Source organism: Protopterus annectens, chromosome 5.part1 (genome assembly GCF_019279795.1).
Source record: "Protopterus annectens isolate FY-2018-M chromosome 5.part1, PAN1.0, whole genome shotgun sequence".
NCBI classification, from domain to species: Eukaryota; Metazoa; Chordata; order Ceratodontiformes; family Protopteridae; genus Protopterus; species Protopterus annectens.
The window spans coordinates 539,402,613-539,428,691 of NC_056736.1; the positions used below are offsets into that span (position 1 = coordinate 539,402,613).

At 43.6% G+C, this 26,079-nt stretch overlaps 1 protein-coding gene across 4 annotated transcripts in view; it reads left to right on the top strand.

The window, feature by feature from the left end:
• Positions 1-26,079, top strand: part of PROSER1 (proline and serine rich 1) — a 781,917-nt gene that overhangs the window by 717,414 nt on the left and 38,424 nt on the right. For all 4 annotated transcript variants that reach the window (XM_044073158.1, XM_044073159.1, XM_044073160.1 and 1 more), the window contains one exon: positions 13,859-14,006. In XM_044073158.1, coding sequence (XP_043929093.1) covers positions 13,859-14,006 — 148 coding nt within the window. The remainder of the gene's footprint in view (positions 1-13,858; positions 14,007-26,079) is intronic.

The following is a 26,079-nucleotide window of genomic DNA, read 5'->3' on the forward strand; positions in this document are numbered from 1 at the left end:
GATGTCAACAACTTCTTCCCAATCCCAGATATCAGCAACTTCCTTCCCCTACTGGACATCAGCATATTCAGCAGATACGTCTGTACATCATGGTCCAGGCTGGTGACTCTTCAGAGGGTCATAACTCTCATACACAGGATTTCAGGAGTGTGTTGCTGAACATAATGGGCACTGTGGGAGTTCACACAGACTGCTCTTTCAGTTTACCCTGAGTGGGCACCATTCTGATTAACTTATGCTGCTGTTTAATGTCTCCGCCTTTTTCAGAGTACTTGTCAATGTGATAGTGAAAGATGCCTTGCAGGTGAAGGGCTTCATCGTGTTCCTTGGATGACTGGCTCCTGGTAACCCCATGTGGGAACAACTTGGTACTTGGTAGCAGCCCTAGGGTGTCTCCATAAACTTAGAGAACATTGGTCTGAGTCCAGTTTATGGAACTGCCTTTTCTGAGGAAAAGGTGACTAGTTTTCAGTGTCAGTCATTCCTGCACATAGAGAAGGCCCAGAAGTAAACACCAGTAGCCTGGATGAGGATTGGCATGCCTGAGGATGTGTTTGTTGTCGTGGATAGTGAGTATCATTGACTACAGATTCTTTGCTGTCTGTTGGATCAGACATTTAGTTGTGGGGTTTAGAGTGGTAGGCTGTAGCCATCCATCCCAATGTGGAGCTTCCCTTCTCTTTCTGCAGCAGACACTATTGTAGGTCTTTATGATGAATGCCTTGCAAGAGGAAAATATAATAATAGCAGTAACGTCCAGGTCATAGTGCTGTTTTTTTTTTTTTTTTTTTACCAGAATTGTTTTTAACCAGAATATTTAACTCACACATTTCATGTTAAAACAGACTGATAAATTACAGATTATAGCTTTTTTTATTTTCCTTCTCTGTATTTAAATCTCTGTCACACACGCAAATATACACGTCTACATAAACATTAAATACACCTCTGAGGTTTGTGAGCATAGAGTCAAAGGCTTTTGTGCATCCAAGCTGGAGATTCAGATTTTTTTTCACAATTATATTTTTCAAAGGATATCTTTTAGCCAGTGGGAAAGAAATGAAGTAATTTCTTCTCCCTTTACAAACATAAATGGGTATTAAAGCAGTGTATTAATATCAGTAATCTATTAACTCTTGACAAAGGGCTCCTGCTGTTCTGAAAGCTCAAGTAACTCTAAAACCAGTACTGGTCTAATAAAAGGTGTCACATCACCTCTGTATCAGAGTATTTTCTGCTTGTGGACCAGCTGTGCATTTCTACCTTTTTCTGTGAAGAATTCTTCAACAGAGACAGTGTCATGCTCCTTAAAGGCCTCACGGTGGGGTTGCCACCTTTCCATGTGCCTAGAGTGGGATATCCTTACCATGTATCAACAGTCACTGCAAAGAACTAGATTTTTTCTTAATGGCAAAATAAAGACTTAACATGTTGGATTTTAGTTGCTTATATTCTTTCATCACAATGGGAATTATTTGAGATACAGCAGGTTTGATGCTAGGATACATGTTACTTCAGTCCCAGTTTTGGTATATCAGTGTAAATCAAAACTGCCTCAACGTTTTTCCAGGTGCCAAATGGAAACAACAAAAATCATTCCTGTCAATGCTGATGATTAAAATAGTGCTCTAAAAGGCACATATTGCTTGTGGATGTGGGGCAGTGTCCATACCAGACCAAAATCACTGTCAGCACACATGTAGATAGTCCTTGTGTAAGGAGAAGAGTCAGTACGGACAAGGACAACAAAATAACAGAACAAAGAACAGCAGAAGACACAACAGCATGCAGAAATTGCTTCCATTGTGAAGTAAGGATGCAGTCAAGAATAGATGGGAGATTAAAAATAATAATAGTAGATGAGAAATCCAGGAATCCAAAGTAGTCCAGGTGATCAGTACAGGGAAAAATATGGTGTCCACCAGAGCCTATTCTGGCCGTGTTCTGCCATGGAATTATTCAGTAATTGCTCCGTAACAGTTATGACACCAAAAAATTACAGTGGAAGGTTCAGAGAAGCTGCAGTGTCTGAAAGAAACAGACCCTAAACACAAGTCAGTTGAATGCTGTCCCACGTTCCAAAAAGCAAAAAACATATCTGCACAGGAGTGATCAGAATGGTCCAAATGCCAGAAAAGCACCAGATAATTCATCATATATTAGTACAGCTGCAGCTGAAGTATAAAAGATCAATGTGAACAGTTCATTTAATTCTGCCAAATAAAACATAAATTCAGAAAATAATGGAACGGAGTGTGGCACTACCATTTACAACAATATGCTGACAAGTGCACAAGATGCCAAAGCAGAAGGAGTACTTCAAGCAGCTTGTGAATGTAGAAAAACCCACACAAGCTGTATTGCCCCATGCACAACCTATGATGAAAGAGGAAGGAGGAGAACCATCCAAAAAAACTAAGAACAGCATCAAAGTGAAGTCAAGGAAAGCAGGAGGCTCAGATGAAGGTGTGGCAGATATAAGCAAGATGTTGGATGAGTTAGGGAGGAAATGGCTTGTAAGGATGCTCATCGTGATATGGAGCAAAAGGCATGTCCCAAATGACTGGGGAATAAGTATTCTTTTGCCAGTGGCAGTACAGAGCTATTAAAGTCCTGTCACACTGCATAAAAGAGTTGGTGGTGGTGACTGATAAATGAATATGCAGAGTAATCAAAAGTAAGGTAGGGGATGAGCAGTTTGGATTCAGATCAGGACACAGCACAACAGACTTGATGGTTGTAGTATAACAGATAGTGGAGAAGAAGCTGAAGATGAGGAGAGAGTCATATAACAAAGTCCCAGATTTGAGATGGTTCAAAGTGTGAAAGACATTGGTAGAATTAATGCAGGCTGTGTACAAGTACTCAGTGATGCAAGTAAGAACAAGGCTAGGACACATAGAGTGGTTGCTAATGGGAGATGGCATGCAGCTGAGTTCATTTCTTAGCCCACTGCTGTTCATGCTGGTAGTGGTCTACATTAGCAAACAAGTTTAAGAGAACAAATCAACAAATCCAAGGTATGCTGACAGTGTGGCACTATAAGCAGACTCTGAACTCAAACTTAAGGACTGGAACACAAAACTGAAGGGAAGGCACATGGAATGACACTGAGTACAGACAAGACGGTTGTTAAGGCAGCAAATGGGGGAATCAAAAGAAGCTAAAAACTGATGTAGAAGGGAAAATAGTGGAACAGGATAACAGCTTCAGGTAACTGGGAGGGGTGGTTGAGAAAAAAGTAAGCCTGAATGAGGAGGTCAAAGCTGGAATCAGCAGTGCAGCAGCCAATTAATGCAGAGCATCAGGTGTAATGCTTGACAGAAGAATGTCAAAGTTGAAAAGTAGGATATATAAAACAGTGGTGTGACCAGTGCTTCTTTATGGCACAGAAACCTTGGCAGTGAAAACAGAGCAGTTAAAGAAGCTTGAGGTGATAGAAATGAACTGCCTAAGATAGGTGGTACGATGCATACTTTGAGACAGATGAAAAATGAAGGCATCAGAACAAAAGCCAAAGTAATCCTAATTGCAGAGAAGGTTATGGAGAACAGACTGCAATGGTTTGGACATGTGCAGGAAAGCAAAACATGATCTGGTGAGGAAAATATGGGAGAAACAGGTGGAATGCAAGAGGAAACAAGGATGTCCAGCAAAGAGATGGATGGATTGCATAAAAGAAGACTCACAACAGTCAGGCATGACTGTTGAAGAAAGTAGTTAAGTCGCACTGAATTGGAAGAAGTTGTAACAGTTAATGAAACATCCTGATTCCTTGTAGAAAATGGGAGGAAAGGGTTTAATCATGATGAGGAACAGGCTATATTTCATACCACACCTTTTGGCCACCTAACCTGGACTGAAACACGAAAGATGGAGACGTGTCCATATTCATTAAGGATATCCACACCTCCAGGCTAGTTGCTCAGCGTAATGCATTCGAGATTATCCAAGTGCAACTAACTCTGGGCAAGACCGCAATCCAAATTGTAATTTGCTACAGATCCTCCACCATGCCCCAGGATTCCCACTCCTCATTTCTTGATACACTGGAAAATATAAAGGTACAACCCAATACCCTAATAATGGGCGATTTCAGCTACCCCACCATTAACTGGGAAAACTACTCATGTACCAACTCTTTTGCTCAACGTTTTCTGGAATTCATAAATTCCAACCCCTTTGATCAATTTATACACACCCCCACCAGGGGCAGCAATATCCTAGACCAGGTCATTACCAACATGGGAGACCAGTGTTCCACACCAGAGGTCAATTCCTCGTTGGTCAGATCCAAACACAAGCTAATCAGCCTAGACATCAACATCCCGCCCCCAGCCCCCATTAGGGAAACCACCGTAAAAAATTTCTCCAAAGCCAACTTCACGCTTCTTAAGACAGAAGTGGCAAACTTCACTACATCCATTCAGACGGACAATAGAGGTACGACTGCTGAATCCTACACAAGTGCACTTTAAAAGCACTTACACAAGTGCATGGATTGTGCTATCCTTAACAGAACCAAGATGCTGTCCTCCAAAAAAAGGAAGCCAATCTGGTGGTCCCCTGCCATAAACAAACTCTACAACAGAAGAAAGAAACTGTTGCAAAAAAGAGTAAATTCCCATGACTGGAAGAACTCCCTGGTCATTCTCAGTAAGAAGCTGAGATCCCTCATAAAATCCTGCAAAGCTAGTTATGAAAACAAAATCACCACTGATTCTAAAGACAACTACAAAGCATTGTATAGCTATGTCAAGAATCTCAATAGCAACACTCAGATCTGCTCTGAGTTACAGCACAATGGCACTAAATATACATAATCAACTGATATTGCCAACATCCTGGCAGATAGGCTCAATGCTAACTTTACCCCCCTCACCCCCTAAAGGGCCCTTCTCTATACCAGAAGAATGCAAGGTTCCTGTAATCACGGCTGCATAGGTAAAAACCACACTCTCCAAAGCCAAGAACACAGCATTTTTGGGACCTGACAACATCCCAGGCTGGTGTTCTACATGAACTACAGAATGAACTGGCACCCCACCTAAGCACCATGTTCAATCATAGCCTCACCTCAGGCTTTGGGCCCACTGACTGGTGCACAATGACAGTTATCCCACTCCACAAAGGGGGAACCACCACAGACCCCGGGAACTACCGCCCCATTAGCCTAGTCTGCAAGGTCATGGAACGTATCATCATGGAACTTATAAATAAAGGCATTGGTCATCTCCAAACTCTGGACCCCACCCAGTTCGGGTTTGTAAAAGCCAGATCACGTCTTCTAAACCTGATTGACTTCTTTGAAGCAGTCACCAAAGCCGAAAACGAGGGTAAGGTGGTTCACACAGCCTATCTAGATCTCGCCAAGGCTTTTGACACCATCCCCCATTCTGGAATTATAGATAAACTCACTAAACTAGGTATAAATCCCTATGTCACAAGATGGGTTGCCAATTCCTGGGTCCACTCCTGTTTGGTGTCTACTTTTCTGAAGTACAGGCTAACACAGAAGGTCTTTGGCTAATGAAGTTTGCAGATGACTGCAAACTAGGAGCCATAATTGAAACTCCTAATGATGTGGACATCCTGCAAAAGGGCCTGACTGAGACAGATGCCTGGTGTCAAAGCCATGGCCTCAAGCTCAATGCCAAAAAGTGCATTATCACCCCCTTTGGTAAAAACTCTGTACCCATGAGCTACCACATAGGTGGTAGTCTACCTAACACCGAAAGTGTGATAAGAGACCTTGGGACACAGGTGGACAGTAGTCTCTCCTTTGATAATCACATCACCACAGTAGTCAGGAAATCCTTCTACGTGGCACACCTTATCACAAAAGGTTTCTCATCCAGGAAAAAAGAGGTCATTGTTCCCCTCTACTCATCACTCATTAGACCCATTATAGAGTACAATGCCCCTTTTGGTATGTACCTCACAAGACATCTACAACAACTGTAAAGGCCACAGAAATACCTCACAAAGAGGATTACCAGCCTCAAACAGATGCCCTACTCAGACCGTCTCAAAAAACTCCAGCTTAACTCCGTTGCATATCCACTACTCAGAGGCGATCTCTGCCTAACATACAAAGCTATGTCAAACCCAGAGCTGTTGGACATGCTCCACTTAAAGAAATCCCAATCCCTCCGGGCTACACGCTCTAGGGACCTAAACCTTGTCACCACAATAAACAGAACATGCTGGAGGGATAGATTCCTGTCCCAGAGACTTCCCATACTCCGGAACAAACTACGTATCTATAACAAACAAAGCTCCTCATTAGCACTGTTCAAGAAAAATCTTGATGATTGGATGGGAAATAGGAAATTCACCCCGGGGATCACCTCTGTGTCTCTGCTCGACAGGGGCACAGGAAAATAATTTTCTTGGGTGCCGAAAGCCAGGGTACCTTTTTGGCTAGGCTTGTATGGGCCCTAGGGCTGATAGCCTAGTACCTACCTATGAAACTGTGAACAAGACAGCCAGAATATCTCCACCATATTTGCATATATTGCCTGTCTTTCTGTGAGCAAGACACTGGTTTGATTCTAGGCCATGTCACATGTTTTTATATTTTTCAAATAAAGAATTGGTGAAAGTCCAGGGTACTCTGCACTTTGATTCTGCATTGAGTTCTAGGGAAATAAATGAGTCATGAAATACCAGTAAAATATTCAGGAGGTATTGTGGTGCTGTACTGTAGACTTTTTGACTAAAAATTTCAGTTATGTCCATGCTGTCGAGATCACAGATTAATAGGTCATAATAATGTCTTGTAAATTTCCTGAAGCATAGATAGTTAGCTGGAAATTTAGGCTTCTTAGCCAAGAAGAGATTTATGGTGTAAGTCACTGAAAAGGGTTGTACTGCTAAAGGTTAGGTTACATTCAGGCTAGTTAGTTTCAGTCCATTCCAACTGTGTGTGTTGTGAACATTTAGGATCACGTTTAATAGGTGAAGCAACTGCTTTCAAGGGATTGGTTTTAAAACATCAAATGCACAAATCATCAAACTGCATAAAATCGAACTCAAAAGTTAGAAAATGCAACACACTGATGATATAAAAAACAAATCTAAAACACTTTTCATGCAGGAAGGCAAGCCACAATGCACTCCCCATGTGCGGGCTTGCAACCCCCTCACCTGCTAATTATATATACCAACTCTGAGATCATACTATAGCTGGGAAAGGACAAAACCCAGTTCTTCACTGTACCATAATCGCAAGCAAACAGCTACCAGTATATGTCAATATTTTGCATTTTCAAATTTGTAGGTTTGATGTTCTGCAATTTGACAGTATGCCCATTTGAAGTTTACGAGGAGTACCCTTTTCAAACAGTTGCCAGATAGCAATTATAATCTCAGGAATAACAAGCTAGCAGTTATAGGTATCTAGCACCAGCAAGACGTAACCCCTTTGTGTTAAATTGAATGATGCAGTCATCAGTTTTTACAATATATGGTGAAACACTATAAAAATGTGTAAAATTTCAGTTTGAAAGGAAAAAAAAATGGTTACTTGTCTACTTCAAGACAGTTCTACTGACATCTGGGATGTGAATCTTTGTTATATTTTCCAGCCTGCATCACAAAAGTTGTCATAGTGTCTACCTTTTGTTGGCAGGATACTATAACAAACTCTGTGACATAGACCAAGTGCTTATTTCTACGTGTAACATCTGGTGCAACACTGTTGATGTTCTTCGTGTTTCACTGTGGCAGTCATCATATTTGCGTTATCCTGCCAGGGTTAGCCCTCAGTCGGCCCGAATACCAGAGGCTTAGAATTTCTGCATCGGTTGCTGTCACTCCAGGACTGATGTCAGGTCATCAGTGGTATAAAATCAGGCAGCCGAAGCCATTACATCAGTCTTTCTTGCTGAGGAGCCTGAAGCAGAAGCAGTTTGCACGAGTGCTGGTCGGCCGCTACCTGAGTTTTCATTTCCGAATTGAAGTTCAAGTCTTCTAAAGCTGGGGATCCTTTCTTATTGCTCTTACCAATGTCAGAAAAAGTTAACAATTGTCTCGTCTGTGGAAAGCAAATACCACACCGAGACTTCCATTCTTACTGCGTCACCTGTTTAGGCCCGGACCACGATGTCACCCGCTGTCGCTTTTGTGCTTTGTTCAACGCCAGAACTATACGTCTTCGGGCCCTTATTGTAGCTAGATATTTTCGCTCTCAATCCTCGAATTCTGATATGGCTTCAGTAAGCCATCCGACTACCGATCTTCCGAAAAAATGTAAGGATAAAAACAGAGACAGACCGCACAGGTCCAAAACTCCCGACGACACTTCCATTAAGCTAGTCATCAGTTCTCCGGTCTTCAGTGAGGTGCGTTTGCAGCCCCTGATGCCCGCTTCTGTGGATTCGCAGGACGCTACCGAGACCCTTTCGGAGTCTGCTATGCCGCGAGACTCCTCTTCGACTAAGGATCCTGCAGATGTCTCTACTTTGGATGGGTCCGGAGCCGCTGAGCAGGCACCGGCTTCTGAGGAAGTACTTTACACTACCGATACTCGACACAGACCGACAATTTCTTTGGCATCTTCAGTTCTTTCTAAAACTACTGAGTTTCTAAGGCGCAGGGTACGAACCACACCCAAAAAACCAACGACCCAAGCACAGGCACCTGCTTCCTTGCCTCACTCTCAAATGCTTAAAATGGCGGAAGACCTTATTATGCTTATTAGGAGAAGCCAGGCTTACCCCTTCCAGAAGAAAAAGAGACTTGTCCCCAGTAGTTTTATCTGAGCAGGAGTCCGATGACTCCGAAGCATCTGAATATGAAGATATGCAACCCCTCTCTGCTTATGAGGATTCTGATGCAGAGGAATCCATTCCTTCTGCCTCTCTATCCGAGGATTTTTCATTTGGGGAAACCGTACATACTTTAAGGAAGCATTTCCAATGGGAATGTCAGGACTACCCTCAGTCAAAAAAGAGACTCAGGGAATTCTTAGATCTACCACAGCACAGACCTTTGGCTATTCCTCCTGTCCTGGATATTGTGGATGATGTTTTTATGGAATCCAGTCTGACTCCTGACACCCTTCCTCCTGTTCCCAGGAAACCTGACAGGTATTACAAAGTCCCTGGCTCTCTCAAATTTCTCTTCAAAAATCCTACTGCTGACCCCGAGGTCATTTCTCAAGGACCAGAAGGAATCAAAGCAACTTGAGCTAAGAATCCCACCCCTCCATCAGATAGAGATTCCTGAGCATTAGACAGATGAGGTAAAAAAGTATACACCTCTGCTACTCTTGCTATTAGAGCATTAAATTGTCAGTTCCACATGCTGAAATACCAGCAACATACCATGGAACTCCTCAAACAAAAAATATCTTCTATTCCTGCTTGTGCAGAAAACAAAGAATTACAAGACTTAATGCATTCTGCAACTCAAGTGACTAAGCACACCTTACAATGTGGCTTTGATGCCCTAGTAGCATCTAGCAGGGCAGCAGTCACTGGTTCTGTCCTTAGAAGGCGTGCTTGGCTTAAGGAACAGACTTTATCAGACCATGTCATATCCAAATTATTGGATGCACCCTTGAACAAAAACAACTTATTTGGCACCAAAGCAGAAGAGGTATTAAAAAAGATGAAAGAAAAAGCTAAATCTATGCAGACAGTTAAATACTTCTTACCACCAGCCACCGAGGTTCAGTAGGCATTGCCCCTCTAAGCACTGGTCCTTTCCTGCCCCCTCCAGGCCAGCTCAGCCCAGACCCAGGGGAAGCAGACCCCCCCAGACAACAGCCCCAGGGAATGCAGAGATCTAAGCAATGGAGTTCTTCCTCTTCAAAAACAGGCAGTGCAAAGCCACCCCCTTATGGTAAGAACTCACGATGACTTTACACTTCCACCCCCTATCTCTGCCCACCTGCTTGTGCCCCTAGGAGGAAAGCTCTCCTTCCACGCAAGCAACTGGGTCACCATTACCAACGACCGATGGGTCCTCAACATAGTGTCCCAGGGATACACATTTTATTTCCACACTCCGTCAGCCCCAAAAGGGTTCCCAGATCTTCCTCCAAACCAATGGGAAGAGGCCAAAAAGCAAGTCCTTTCCCTGCTCTCCCTGAGGGCAGTACACCATGTTCCTGCAGCACAGATAGGCTAAGGTTTCTACTCCACACTCTTCCTGGTACCCAGAAAAGAGGGCACATGGTGCCCCATCCTTGATCTATCCAGTCTAAACACCTTTCTGGTGATACCAAAATTCAAAATGCTCACCCTCCAGCAGTTTTTACTAATGTTTTCCAAGGCTTGGTTAACCACCCTAGACCTAAAAGAGGCCTACCTACACATCCCAGTCAGGGAATCATGCAGGAAATATCTACGTTTCAGGGCAGGATCTATGCATTTTCAGTTCTCTGCGCTTCCCTTTGGCTTATCCACTGCTCCCAGAGTTTTCACAAAATGTTTGGCTCCCGCCATTGCTTTTTGCAGACAAAGAAATTTTCAAATTCACCCATACTTAGACGACTGCCTGATTCAGGTAGACAGTCAGAAAAAGCTGCTACAGCACCTGACCTTTGTAAAGGTCCTACTGACCTCCCTGGGGTATACTATCAGTGAAAAGAAATCAAAACTAGTCCCCACACAAAACATTGTATTCCTGGGAGCAAGCCTGGACACAGCATCCCAGATGGCATTCCTTACTCCAGAAAAACAAGCCTACATGACAGGCTACTTCTCTCATCTAGCCACCAGAACCCAGTTATCCACAAGGAAAATCCTGCAAACTCTAGGGTTCATGGCCTCCTGCATTCTACTCATTCCATATGCCAGACTGGTTATGAGGAAACTACAATGGTACCTAAAAAGCCTTTGGTGTCAACACTCTCAAGACCTGGAAACGCTCATACCAGTGATACCTTGTCTAAGGAAAGATTTTCTTTGGTGGGCAGCAGCATGCAACCACAACAAGGGAATTCCCTTCTCACAACCCCACACCGCCCAGACCCTCACCACAGATGCATCAGACTATGCCTGGGGTGCAACCTGGACGGCAGATGCATTCAGGACCATTGGAGCCTAAATCAAATACATCTGCACATCAACCAAAAAGAGATGCTAGCTGTTCAGCACACCCTGACAGCTTTCAGACCCATACTCTCCCCAGGGCCTCTACTGATCAAAACAGACAACACCACAGTAATGTGGTATATCAACAATCCGGGAAGGACTCACTCTTATCCTCTCTGCAGGCTCGCCATGACCCTTTGGCACACGGCCTCAGCCATGCAACTACACCTGCTAGCACAATTCCTGCCAGGCTCCCTAAACTCTCTGGCAGACAACTTAAGCAGAAACCTGCTAGACCCACACGAGTGACAGCTAGACCACAGAACCTTCACCCTTGTAACCCAGAAATGGGGCACCCCGAAGGTAGACCTCTTTGCCTCCCAATACAATCATCAGCTCAGCAAATTCTACTCCAGGGAACCTCACAGCAAGGCCTGGAAAGTGGATGCTCTATCCTTCCAGTGGGTGAACCTCTTGGTCTACGCATTTCCCCGTCTACCACTCATTTCAAGGGTACTGCTAAAAATAAGGGAGGAAAAAACTGAGGGCAATCCTGATAGCCCCAGACTGGCCACGCCAGCACTGGCACCCACTGCTGCACAGCCTGTCACACCTGCCACCATGGCACCTGCCTTAGATCCCAACACTCCTGACCCAGAGGAATGGAGAATTCATGCATCCCCAATTGCAGACCCTCAACCTGGCAGCCTTGCTTATTCCCTGACCTCTCCTCAAGCTGCCGGCCTAAGCAAACAAGTCCTAGATGTTATACATGAGGCCAGACACCCCAGCACTAGAAAATCCTCTGCTGACAAGTGGAAAAGGTTTTGCACCTGGATCCAGGCTAAGGGAGCTGGAACGGCACAGCACTCCCTACCTCTCATCCTGGATTACCTAGCATACCTACTACACAGGGGTCTATCCTTCTCTTCTATTAAAATTCATGCCTCTGCCATCTCTGCTCATTACAGCACAGAGCCACCTCTCTTCTCACACCCTCTCATCAAACAGTTCTTAAGGGGGGCTAACTTAAGGCCACCCAGAAGAGCTCCTACCCCAGCTTGGAACCTTAATTTTGTGTTGGAAATGCTCACCCTACCCCCTTTGAACCTGCAGCTTCAGCAGAGTTAAAATTCCTCTCTTGGAAGACAGCCTTGCTTCTAGCCATCACTTCAGCTAGAAGAGTATCAGAGCTACAGGCACTCATGACTGTAGAGCCCTTCATCATTTTCCATGCTGACAGGGTCTTCCTCAGGACTAACCCATCCTTCATGCCTAAAGTGGTGTCCAGTGTGGCTGTCAAAAAATCCATTCATTTGCCCACCTTTTTCAATAACCCACAAACAAGGGGGAAAGGATTCTGCACTCTCTAGATGTGCACAGACAGCTCAGATTCTGTCTGGACAGGACTAACTGTTTTAGAAAAACTGATCAATTGTTTGTCAGCTTCGCAGCAGGGGCAGAGGGCAAGGCCATATCCAAACAAACAATCTCCAAATGGATGGCACACTGCATCCATTTCTGCTGCAAACAACACGGGAAATCACCCCCAAAGGGGGTGATGGCACATTCCACCAGGGCAACCTCCACCTCTGCAGCTTTTCTTAGAGGGATCCCCAGCAGGGACATCCTGGAAGCTGCAACATGGACATCTGTTCATACCTTCACCAAGCATTACCACCTGCCTATCTTCTCCAAATCCAGGGCAGGCTTTGCCACCGCAGTCTTGCAGGGCATCCTAGCCAGCCCCCAGTCTTCTTGACTGCCTCCACCCTTTTCTTCAGCTTTGGGAATCAACCCAAATGTGATGACTGCAACAGTGAAACACAAAGAACATAGTACAGTTGTGTACACATACTATAAATGTAAATGTTCGAGTGTATTCACTGTTGCAGTCCTGGTTTCCCTCCCTTCATCCCCCTTGTCTCTCTCTCTCTCTTCCTCTCTCCTTACAGGGAATTTTTGGTGTTTACTTTCTACTGGTGGTGTTCTTCCACCATAACCTAGCTCCCTATTTGGGAGCTCCTGACAGTTAGGGCAAGAAAAACTGATGTAATGGCGTCAGCTGCCTGATTTTATACCACTGACGATCTGACATCAGTCCTGAAGCAACAGCAACTGACATAGAAACACTAGGCCTCTGGTATTCAGGCCGACTGAGGGCTACCCCTGGCAGGATAACCCAAATGTGATGACTGCAATAGTGAATACACTCGAACATCTACATTTATGGTAAGTGTACACAACTGTACTTTATTACACTGTATGTTTTTTATTACAATCTTGTTTGCATTTTTTTGGCTGTGTGAGTGCTCCAGATTAACTGTAGTTATTGTTCTTTTAATAAGAACTCAGTAGCACTGTAGAATTCCTTGTGCGTGCTTGTACCATAGGTGTGCGTGTGTGTGTGTGTGTTTGTAAATATGTCTCTTCAATTATCAACACTAAATTTATAAGTATAGAACATTGCACTTCAGCGCAAAAGCAGTACTGTATAGGAACTGGCAGTTATGTAAAGTAGTAGATCTTGTGTAACAACATCACTTGGTATTCTGGACACAGTTATGCAAGATCTAGTGTTCTAAATAACCTCCAGTTTATATTCAGTAGAGCAGTTCTTAGCAGTACAAAAGTTTTTAATGTATATTTATATCACTTGTAGTTCATGTCTTTTGTAACTAGTCAAAGTCATTGCTGAATACTTAAACTGTGCAGCGGGATGGCCTACTCTTATGTATGTATGCGTAGTAAGTGGAAGTAATATGTCTCTTACTGCAGATGTTCTACTAAAATGTTTAAATTCCTTACTTTAGATTAAACAGTGGCCTGCAGCCTACAGGCAGTACTGCTTTTCCGAGTCTGTTATCATTTCCTGGAATTTCTGGATTTAATCAGAATACTCCACAGTCTTCTCTTCCTGGACTTCAGCATTCAACTGCTCCACAGTCTGCATTTCTACAGGTAACAATAAAAGACCAAAATGAAAAGTTTGAATGTTTGCTGGAGTATGATGATGTCTCCTAGGTTTAAGAGTTAGTGTAGTATTGTGCCTGTTCAGAGTTAAAGCCTATAAATTAATTATTTAGATTGCATTTAGGTAGTCCATGTAGGTTTGTATTGACATTGCTTTATGCAGGCAGCCCAGTTTAAAGTGTGAGTCATCACTGATATACTGAGAATTAGTGAGGAAACTGATTAATGCCAAAGCATCTGTCCCACCAAGAATCTCTACAAGTAGTAGACCCACATGCACTGTAGTCTGTAGTTGCTACTTTAAACTGTAGTCTTTTTGCTGTATTGCCACTGAAACAAGGGAGTAATGTAATTATAGAAAATGCTTCTTTTATCTAAGTGTCATCCTAAGCCTTAAGGGCCTCACTGGGCCTGTAAGTGTAAAAGTTTAGTCCACATAGTAGTTGGGCTTGCAGTTTAGATGTTGAATATTGCATTTTTAGTTATTTTTTTTTATTAGTTATAGTGCTGATAACCTGCTTGTAAATCATTCGTCATTATTCATCACTGCATATGTAGCCATTTGAATCTGTCAGCTTTGTAGTCTTTTGTGTATTTGTCTCCCAGATTGAATTTGATAATACATTATTGTATCCCAGTTAACAAATGAAAATAAATTCAGTAAATAAGTGAAGATGTTACCGTTAAACAAAACATCTGTGACGCAACACATTTATGTTCATTGGAGCTAAACATTACAGAACTAATGACTTCTATCCCTTTTAAAATATTGAATTATTGTGAAATGAGGCAGAAGACTGGTGAAACACATTGAAAGTTTCTTTGTAGTTATCCGTTATGAAAATTAAAATTGATTGTAAGGTTTGCCATCAGTAGTTCTGTATGTACACTAGACGGACAAGTGAATGCTAGCAAGCATAACTCATGAGATTTTTGAGGCGTCTCATCCAGCAGTTCCTTAGTTGCATTTGGAACAACCCACACTTTATCGGAGATATTCGTCATAGAGGTCGTTACTGCAGTATGATTTGTTATCTATGACAGTTAGCCATAGCCAGGTGTTCACCTGCAGGTATGAGTACCAGAACTGTACAGGTATTCCCAAAACATTGTCGGACTCCTCCTCTAACCCAAGATGTCTGACAGTGCGTGGCTAAAAGTAAGAGTAGCATGCAACATTTTCATTTTCTTTTAGCCACAAAAAGCATTTAAGTTTCAATTTTTCAGTCCATTATAAAGTACCCGGTTTGGAAACCTTTTCTGTTTTCTGTAATTGCTTTCATTACTGTATAGTTGTAAAATGTTTTCAATTTGGATTTGCGTGGCTTGTTGTTTTTTGAGGTAGTTGAAGTCTCTGGAAAAAACTATCAAGTATGCTTGCAGAAGACAGAATATACCTAAAGACTGCCATGTACAACATCATTTTAATTGTTTGGGAGAGAACTCCAATGTCTTCTCCTGTGAGCTGTGTATGACCTCTAATCAAAAGGCTTCCTTTTGGTGGGTATAAAGTTTGAAGACCTGTCTTGAATGCCTAAAATGTGAGGCATTGGAGTAGGAGATGTCTGCAGTTTGTGAGGGTGCAGTATTCTACTAGTGCTCAATAGAAGGTGACTTTTAAAAAGTTAATGAGGTGCGTAAAGATCTGTAACATCAACAGAATAGTTTGGAGGGACAGGTTTATCTCAGAGGGGATGACCTAGCTCTGGAGCTGACTCCTATCCATGTAAAACAATGCTCATCACTGTTATTGTTCAAGCACAACTTGGATCTATGGATGGGAAACAGAAAATTTATCCCAGGACTGCTCCCTGTACTACTGATGGACAGAGACAACTCCTAAATACTTTGTCCTGTTAATTGGCCCCCTCAAATTGTCTATGATACAATCCCAGTTATTGTCACAAGAGATAATTATATAATTTATCAACCATGGTAATGGGTAAGCCCAATCTAACACCAAAAGATAGGGTAATTCAAGAACCAAAAGGGAAACTAGCTAGCCTTAAAATGGCCCATAAGGGCAGCTAGCTTAGTACTTACATATGAACCTATAAAATGGAGAAGCCTAAAGGACTGTTAGTAGAGAAACCAGTGGGCAGAGTTAGAGGCCATAGTGACTTCTTCAGTCGTACTAAAACTTGAAGATATTTGATCAGTTGAGGCATTGCCTTGGCCTTCCTGAATCCGACACCATGTGCCTACCGGGTTCCCATCTACCCAAACCACTTTGAAGGTAGACAGTAGGGTTTATCTCATTTAGTCAGACAGTTCTGTAGCAAAGTTAGCAATATTTTCTTGTTTGATGCTGGTTTCCAGGCACATTGAGCATACATATGTATGCCCCTCACGAAATTTTACTGATGTGTCATTTGAGATCTTCTCGAGGCTATTCCTACCACTTTCTGGAGGGCCAAGCAGTATTTCAATTTTATGGCCTATTTTTTGGGGGGGGGGGGGCTGACGCAGAAAAGCTAAACACCTGCCCTACTGCCATGTGCCTCACCTCTCCAAATTCGATTACCGAATGTTTGTTGGGAAATATGTGCAGCTTGGCCCAGCATTAGCCTTAGCCCCCCCCCCCAAAAAAAAATGCAGCCTGTAACCTTGGAGATTTGTCATTCATTAGAGAAAGAAAACTTCCCTCTAACTTCTCAAATAGTACATTGGGCAAGGATGATATTACATATTCAACACAGATCTCTTCACTCTTAGGATGTGACACTGATGATAAAGATACAATCCCTTTGGAGGATGTCGCCTTTAAAAACATGTTTTACTAGATGAGTGAGTTTTTTAAGTGGGTCTCTAAAGAGGTGTCAGAATCATGGATGATTTTTCTTTGCCTCTTGGATATTGAAAAGCCCAGACCTCCAGCAGTTCTCCTGATGTTCACTGCATTTGAAAATGTCTTTAAACCAAAATTTTTAGAGCCTGTCTGTTCCCAAGAAGCCATATAGCTTCTCCAGGGTGCAGGATATCTAAATATTTATGTAGTAATCCTGTTGATTCAGCTGTGTTCTCTGTGCATTCGGTTTGGGATCCAGGCTAGCTAAAGACTAAGCACGATTCCTAATAGCAAAGTGTGCACAGCTCTAGGCAGTTTATGGTAAATGTGTATTACATCTTCAGCCCTGACCATTAAGGCTATTTACTATCAGACCCACATTATGAACAGGACACCTTCAAACAGACAAAGGATTTGTTATCCGCTACCCTTAATGAGGCCATAAAAATACAAATTACTAGACTTACATTAATAATCTTCAGTGTTAGAAGATGTGAGCCTGTTACAGTAGATGTCTGTGGTAGAAGTGCAACAGCAGGTACAGGTATACAAAGGTACACGTGGCTACGAATCTAGGCCTTTCCACTCGGTGTTAAGGAGCAACTCTGAATGTCTCAGTGGTAGAAAAATCCCTTGTTTAGTCCTCCTTCACAAGGATTAAAAAATGGAAGCAAAAGAGAAGACTAAAGTGGTAGTTAAGCAGTTGTTTTATCCACCTGTACCAAGGTATTGTAGGAAATGTCTTTCTGAACCGTGGTCCTTCTGCAGAAATCAGCCCACATCCAACCAGTTTTAGTAAAGGAGGACTTTCAAGAAAAAGCATGCCTGGGGAAATGTCAGAGGGAAAGGCTGACAGCCAGGTAGCGGGAGGGGAGGTAAGTCTCTACTCAATCTGGATAGTAGCAAGTTCTCAAAATGTCCTTTCCTATCCACTCCCATTCTTTTCTTCTCCTACATCTCACATCTTGGACAGGAGGCGTTCTCACTTCAAAGTCATTTGAGTCTGACTAACATTGTGTAAATGGTTAAGGGACATCATCTCATCAGGCTGTAAAATAGAATTGAAAGCCCCCTCCCTTATGGAAATGTCTCCAATCCCCCAAATCAGGAAGACCTAGCACAGACAGTCTTGGCTTATCTCCTACCCTGTACAACCTTAGACACAGTCCCACTGCAGGAAGAAGGAAAAGGAATTTTAGTTCAGGCTGTTTCTTGTCCCAGAAATAAATGCTGCTAGAGAACCATTCTTTATTTATCCAGGTTGAACACATTTGGAGGAGTAACCAAGTTCAAAATGCTAAAGTTACAAATATTACTATCCCTGTTTTAACCACAGTTTGTTTTAGTGACACTAGATTTGATGTATGTATATCTGCGTGCATATCCCCATCCATAAGGATTATGAACATTTCCACTTCATGTCTTTGTCCTTTTTCTGTCTGTGGTGCTCAGAGTATTTACCAGATGCTTAACACCAGAGTCCCACCTCAGAACCCAGGGAATCAATGTCTGCCAATAATTGTATACTTTTATAATTGTCTGATTCAGGCCACATCTGGGGGGGGGGGGGGTTGCAGAGTGCCATGAAGCACTCTGTCCATTCTCTGACCAGACTGGAGTTTGCACTGTAACTTTCCAGGCAAAGCCTTACCACAGCGAAGATGAAAATCTTCCTGAGGGCCTTGCTGGACACACAACATAGTAAGACTGACACAAGGCATTAAGTTCCTTCTTCTTGAACTAGAATCAGAAGCAGCCATGTCGACTTAGATGTTCCTGAAGGTGCCTTTTGCTGGGATGCACATGTAGCAGTTCCACTAGAATCTGAAAGACCTTTAGGAGTAGCACAGCCACCTACAGAACCAGATAAATTTCCTACTAGGAGTTGAGAAGTCAGAGAAAGCCAAGTGTAGTCCCAACAGGAATCCCAGGTCTTGATCACAGATGCTTCAGTTCTGGTTAGCAGTGTGCACACTGGCTACCTCAAGGAGCAGGGCAGCTAGAACCCTGTAACCAAAAAGCATATCAGCCTGAAAGAAGTGATTGCCTTCATTCTAGCTCTAAGACCTTTCATAAGAGTCTGGTAGTCCGAGACCCTGAATGTGATTGCAAACAGCACCATGGTGATATAGTACATAAACAAGCAGGGAAGTATGCAAGTTATGCAAAAGCAGATGTTCTTCATAAGTCAGTGTTGCACTACTGATTCTTGGGATCTTCTTGCCATGCAGAAGCCTATGATTGGCCTGATTTACAGAGTCTTTACATTATCCCTAGCTGACAGATGTCCAAAAACCAATGTGCAAACAGCACTATGGTGATGCAGAACATAAACAAACAGGGAAGTGTGCATGTTTTTTCCAGTTATGCAACAAAACAGTTATCCTGTGAAATAAAAAAGTGAGCTGAAACATTTCTGTTTTGGGTACCCATGCAGGGAAGAATATGCAATATACTCTCTCCCCTGGAAGGAGAGTGGGTCATTTCTCTGCTTTCCCACTCATTCCCTCAATCCCCAAAGCTTTTTAGAAAGGCAAAATGGATGAAGCAAGGTGCATCCTAATAGCTTCTCTGTGGTCAAGGCAGCCATGTTTCTCCCTGTTAATCTAGCTAAGCAAAGGGGAACCAGTACACCTTACAAAAACATGTTCAGCTGACCCATGAAGAAAGGTCACAAGTGCATCCAGATCTCAAAAGCCTGACTCTAACAGTCAGGATGCTCCCAGCCTGGTTCTTTTTGAATCCAGCTTCTTAGAAGAAATGCTATGCTTCCTACAAAAGCTGACAGTGCCTAGCACTGTAAAAATCCTATTTGGCCAAATGCAAGAGGTACTGTTATAGGTTGAACCAGTGAGTATCTTTTCAGCATGAGCTACATATTTCAAAGTGTCTTGCAAAACTTCTTTTTTTCCCCAGAGTCATCCATTCTGTGCCTTACAATGTTCAGCCATTGCAGCTTGCCTCCCCATGTCCCCTATCCTCTTGGCTCACTCAGCAATAAAGCAATTTCTCAAAGGTGTTATACACCACAGACTGTCTAGAAAAGCAGCATCTCTCCTGGGAGACCGTAATTTCATACTGGAAGAGTTAAACCCAACCCTCTTTGACTGCAGATACTCAGTGGCATGGTTGTTGTTTCTGGATGACCTTATTATTGATTACTGATGCCTTCACCAGGAGGATTTATGAGCTTCTCCCTCTGGTGTGCAAAGAGCTATACACCATCTTTCAAGAACCAGACTGAGCCTTAGGACTAACTCTTCCTTCATGTCCAGGTTGATACCAAAACTGGCCTTCAACCAAACTGTTCAGCTGCCTTTTGTCCATCCTAACCCATGAAAAAGTGAAGAGATATTTCATCTTTTGGATGTATACAGCCTAAGTATTATGTAGTAAGAACAAAAAAAATCATGCAGTCTCAGCAACTTTTTGTATCGTTCATGCCATGTAAATAAAGCTACTTAGTCCACAAGCAAACATCTAAATGGCTAGAAAAAATGTACTATATTTTGCTATGAGAACAGTGGAAAAGACCCGGAGGGTCCTGTGAGCCACCTGGACTACAGTGTGCATCTTTTACAAGCCCTCCAAGTTGGATTTTAACTCTTGGAGCAAGACATGATTTGTTGCAGTTAGAGATCATTGGAACTACTCATAGCTTTAGTATCCTTACCATGGATTATGAGCCATTTTGCAGCAGTGGCCTTTGAGATTGATGTAGCACAGTAGTTGTGAATGCACTCACCATAATGGTAGGTGTTCAAGTAGGGTCACTGCTGCAGTATAAGGTCCTCTTCCTGGATCAGATCCTCCCTTACCACTTGAGATGGAGGGGAGCTGAATGAGTCAAGATATCTACGAGGGGGGAAAAATGGTCATTACATTTTCAGGGATTCAGTTCTAATGGCCTCTGGCATTGCCCTACACATATTAGTCCAGAAGCCCCAAGAGTTATGGGAAACAATAATTTTGGTGCTTGACTATTCCTTTGACTGAGAGCAGAGAACATTATGTGCCCCTAAGATAGGGTATACTTGCTTATGGTTGTCCTATTACAAATTAGGAACTGAAAAAAATTGGTCTGTCTATCTTAGCCATATATCATTTGGCATCCTGAATAGTGAAGGGGTCCATTTGCATTCTGGAAACATGTTTTTAGCTGTAGAAGTCAGACAGTAAGACAAATGTCCACCTCCAGTTAATTTTCTTGGATTAGGAATCACACTGTAGCAGTGACCCTACCGCGGTCGTGGTGGTGCGGTAGCGTTGTCGCTTCACAGTAAGACGCTGTCCAGTTCGATTCTCAGCTAGAGCGTCTTCTGCGTGGAGACATGCGTGAATGGGCGTACCTTCATTGAAGGTTGTGCGTCAGGGCTGGTAACTCGGCACGTAAAAATCAACTACCAATCATTAGCGGACCGGAGTTCCGCTGTGGCGACCCCTAACCGAGAAAAGCTGAAAGACACAACAACAACAACTGTAGCAGTGACCCTACTCAAACTTCTACTGTTATAGGGTATGTAGTGATACAACCGACTTCCATCAATGAGTTTTTCCTCATGTAGCTAGTCCCCAGCACAGCAGAGGACAGAATGTCTTTGGGAGGCTTAGCTCTTTTATAATCATTTCTTTCCCACCACTCCTGCTGATAATATGGACTAGAATTCTCTATCTTCTTCAGTAATTTTGTAAAAGTAATGCATTTGTTTGATTAATTTTCCTCGCTATGTTCACCAGCTTTGACTTTAACAAGGAAAAGCCTTTTCAACTGCTTTTAAGATCTTGCCTTTTATCTAAAAGGATAGATATTGAATTCCCTTGTTTGGTTTAGGTCTGTGTAGTGATCCTAAATCATATCTCTTTTGTTAGGGCTTCAGTAACTGCATGCTGGCTCATCTTATAAGCATATTAGAAGGTAAGCAGAAAACCAGGAAGATTAAAACCCATCACTGATTCCTCATCATTGGCTGAGGGGCTTAAGCACTGACTGTCATCTTTGACAAACACTGAAGAAGCACTGGTGCACATCTGTCTTCCCTAGACATGTGGACTATACCCTTCCTTGCTGTAGACTACTGACCTGATCACTGTCATAGTAGAATATTTTCCTCTTAAAAGGTTATCAACCTGCCTTTTTCCAGGAATGTCCCTTGGTTCACCTCCTGTAGTCATCCAGGTGGAGGAGTCTTATCAGACTGTCTATGGCCTCCCTCATCAGATATCTTGATGAATTTCTGGAATATGTATTAGCAAGTCCTTTGACAAGGATCATAGTATTTATCTCATTTTCTTAAGGAGATGCCCCCTATCACAGACTCCGTTCAGGATAAGGAGATTAAAACAAAGTTATCTAAAACTTTGTTCAGCTCTACAAGCATTACTATGCTTGCACTGCATGGTGTGTATGATCTCTGATATTCTAATTCATTCCCCCACTTTTAAGATTAAGTTCAGGTGGTATTCCTATCTGTGAGCCTCTAATTGCATATCAGTGCTTCACCAGAGGGCAGTTAGTACCTACTGGTCCAAGCTCTTCAAGCAAGAAAATGAGTTTAAGATGACAGAGTTGAGAGATCATGTTATCAAGATCCAATTGGTTCATGAATGGTAACACTTCAGAATGACTTAACCTGTGATCTGAAAGGCACAGTAAAAAGGCAGCCACAGTGAATGGAGCTACAGCAGCAGCATTAGTGTAAGGAGTAGCCAGGACATGTCTCAAGAAGGTACCTTCCCCACAGTAGTGGAAAAGGGCCTTTAAAAAGCCAACACCTGTTCAGTAGTCAGTGTAACATGTGGACAGATCATTCTGTGCTGTCTCTTCTCTATAACACAGGAAAGTTATGGGACTAGAAATGTGGAAGCTACAGCAGCTGAAGCATAAGCTCAGTCTGAAGCTGACTTCGATACTCCTCAGCTCTCTATCCAGACTTGCCTCTGCTGTTGAGCAACTGATCTTCTTGCATGAGAATACTCTGATGTCCTTCTATTCCCATGTTGCAGTATTCTGTATTCTTGGGTTTCCTCCTCTTGCTACCCGAACATCCAGCCAATGTTCAAAAGCTTGCAGTCACTGCCAGGTGCATGGATTGTCTGACATAGCTAGAGGTATGTGGGCCATAAAAGTGACGTCTGCACGCACCAGAACTCAGAACTTCTAAGCTGCCAGTCAAACGTCAGCTCCTCCTGCCTTACCGGCTGTCGGATCAAGAATATTAAGATAAGTACCCCGTTGGGGACATTTTGTTTTTGGATCACTGCATGCTTCTGTGGGTTCATGTCATCCAGGAAGGGTAAGTGCAAGTGCGGCTGTCAGATTCCCCATAAAGATGCCCACGAGTTTTCCCTCTTTTGTCTAGGACCTACGCATGACCATAAGGTCTGCCTCATCTGCCAGGCCTTCATCCCAAAAACCCTGCATAGCAGATTGCACATGTTGAACATATATCTAGAGAATCAGCGATTAAAGAGTTTAGCCATAGGTATGGAGGGGCTGTCTGGTCAACCTGTAGAGCCACCCAAGAAAAAGGCCAAAACTGCTGGCCTGAAGTTGTAGCTGCACCTCTTCCACCAAACGTCATTCCTGTGGCCGACATCGGCCTGGAGGAAAGATCAGTCACCTCTGATATAGGTATAGTGGGTACTGATGTGGAAGCCACAGAACCCGGAGTGGAAGGCATATCCTTGGAGGTCCTGCAGACATCGGATTCGGATGGTGAGGGGGAACCTCGGCTTGCAACAGCCTCCTGGACGGATCACTCCCCTACCGCACTACTAAGTGACACCAGGCCTACCCTGACCCATACGCCCACTAGGCCTTATCTGAAAAACAAGGAGAAGAGAAAGCATACTTCTCCCCCAACAGAAAGTCAGCCTGATTGCCAGGCGTTCTCGCAGAGTTTATTCAACACCCTTATGGCCTTAAGGCCTGCAACTCCCTTACCAACCCCAGTGGCTCCCCCTGTGACGAGCCCTAGGCCGCAGGTGATAGACACCTCTCGTGGAATTGGAAGAATCCTCTGAGTCTTCCTCAGAAGATTCACTTTCCAATGTCTCTCAATTACCCTCCCCCTTGACTATGCCTCTCCAGAGGAAGAATCTGCGGAAGCAAACTCCCCAGCTGAGGATCTCGTCTTTGGGGAGACCATTGTGAAAATGAGGGAGCATTTTAAATGGGTCTCTTCTGAGATGACAGAAGTCCAGAAAAGATACTGCAAACTCCTTCAGATAGACTCCACTGGAGCATCAGCTATAATGCAGTACTGCCGGCCTTTCTTGATGCATTCAGTGCAACATCTCTCAACCCGGACTCTCAGCCTTCGGCACCCCACAGCCCTGACAGTGTCTACAAAATCCCTGAAGGGGCCACATTTTTGGTTAAGTGCCCTGCTTCTGCCCCTGGCACTGTCTCTGTTTCAGCAGACAAGGCTTCCAAACTACTTCCATCCTCTTCTCTCCTGACTACTGGCAAAGATAGCAAGGCCATGGAATTCTTGGGGAAGAAGGTCTACAAATCTTCCACCCTAGATTTCAAGGCAATAAATTAACAAACCCATATGTCCAGGTATGCCCTAGATCTTTTGGAAAAAGCCAACAAACAGTTGTCTGATATTCCAGACTCTTCTGCCAAAGCTCAACTGTCTAGTTTTATTTCACTAACATCTCAGGTCACTAGGCACTCTATTAAGTGCAGCTACGATGCTGCAGAAGCCTCAGCAAGGTCAGCTGCTTCAACTTCTGTCCTTAGGAGATATTCCTGGCTATGGTTACAGCCCCTACCAGATGACATCCGGGCCAGACTTTCAGATGCATCATTTGACAACTCAGCTCTATTTGGGACTGTAGCAGCAGATTTATTCAAAACTCGGCAACAAAAAGGGAAGGAGCTACAGGACCTTAAGCACCTGTTCGTGTCTCCTGTCCCCAAATTCCATAAGAATTACCCATCCAAAACTCAGTTTATCAGGAAGCAGTCCACCCCAAACCCTACTTCTAGGCTCAGGAAAGCTGCCAGGAAGCAAGCTACTCCCTCCAGGCCTGCACAAACTTCCACTCAGAAGCCTCAATTTCAAGACAGGGCAGGTAACCTGTGACTACCTGCCACTCTTGAAAACGTAACCCGAATCCATTCCATTGTCATTAAGGCTCACTCACTGTCTCCCTGTGTGGACAAATATCACTTCAGAGAAATGGTTTCTATCCTAAGTAGGAAAAAGGCTATTTCGTGACCTGGATCACTACCTCATCTTGGAGAGGTATTCCCCAGCCCCCCAAAGAACAGTTACCTCTTTTTCAACCAGTTCTAGATAGCTTCATTGCACAAAGTACTATTCAACCTGCCCTGGCTTCAGAAAAGTGAAAAGGATTCTATTCCAGGCTCTTGCTAGTCCCAAGGAAAGATGGGCCCTAGAGACCAATCCTAGATCTCTCCCACCTAAATCTCATCCTGCAACTGGCCACCTTTCAGTTGCTGATCTTGCAAACATTTTTCCCTTTGATCTTATCTCAGGGGTACATGGCCACCCTGGACATCAAGGATGCTGACCTTCACATCCCCATGAGACCCAGATGTCCTTCAAGGATGCATCTGCAGTCATAACAAATGGGTTGTCCTGTCGTCAGGCAGCCCTTCGGTCGGCCGGATTCCAAAGTCTGGGTCTGGCCTCGGCTGGTGTCGCACTTCACCCGACGTCATCTCTGCTGGTCTTCGGGTATAAAGGCATCAGCTGACGCCATTTTCCTCAGTCTTTCTTGCCACGTGGCCCAAGCAGAAGCTGTTCGCAAGTGCGGTTGGTCAGATCCAGAGATTACTACTACGAATACTACTTGAAGACTTCTAAAGCTAAGTACCCGTTGGGGACTCTTTCTTGCCTCAGCCGATGTCAGAAAAAGTAAATAACTGTTTAACTTGTGGGAAACAAATACCTCATAAAGATTTCCACTCTTACTGCTTACCTTGTTTAGGCCCAGACCACGACGTAGCAGCCTGTTTAGCCTGTGCTTCCTTCAACCGACGAACGCTTAGGCGTCGGTCAGAGTTTGCTGAACAGTTTTTCGGCTCAGATTTTGCATACATTATGCCGTCGGACCCTCCGACTACACAAATTGTTAAAAAACGCAAAGAAAAAGACCGACACTCGTGGTCCGCGGTTTCGGCCGAAACCTCGGTTAAGCAAACCGCGAGTGTCTCGGTTTCGGCCGAAACCAAGCAAACGGGTCAATCTTCAGCCGAATCCATGACTACTACCGAGGCTCCTGCTACCCTAGTTGAAT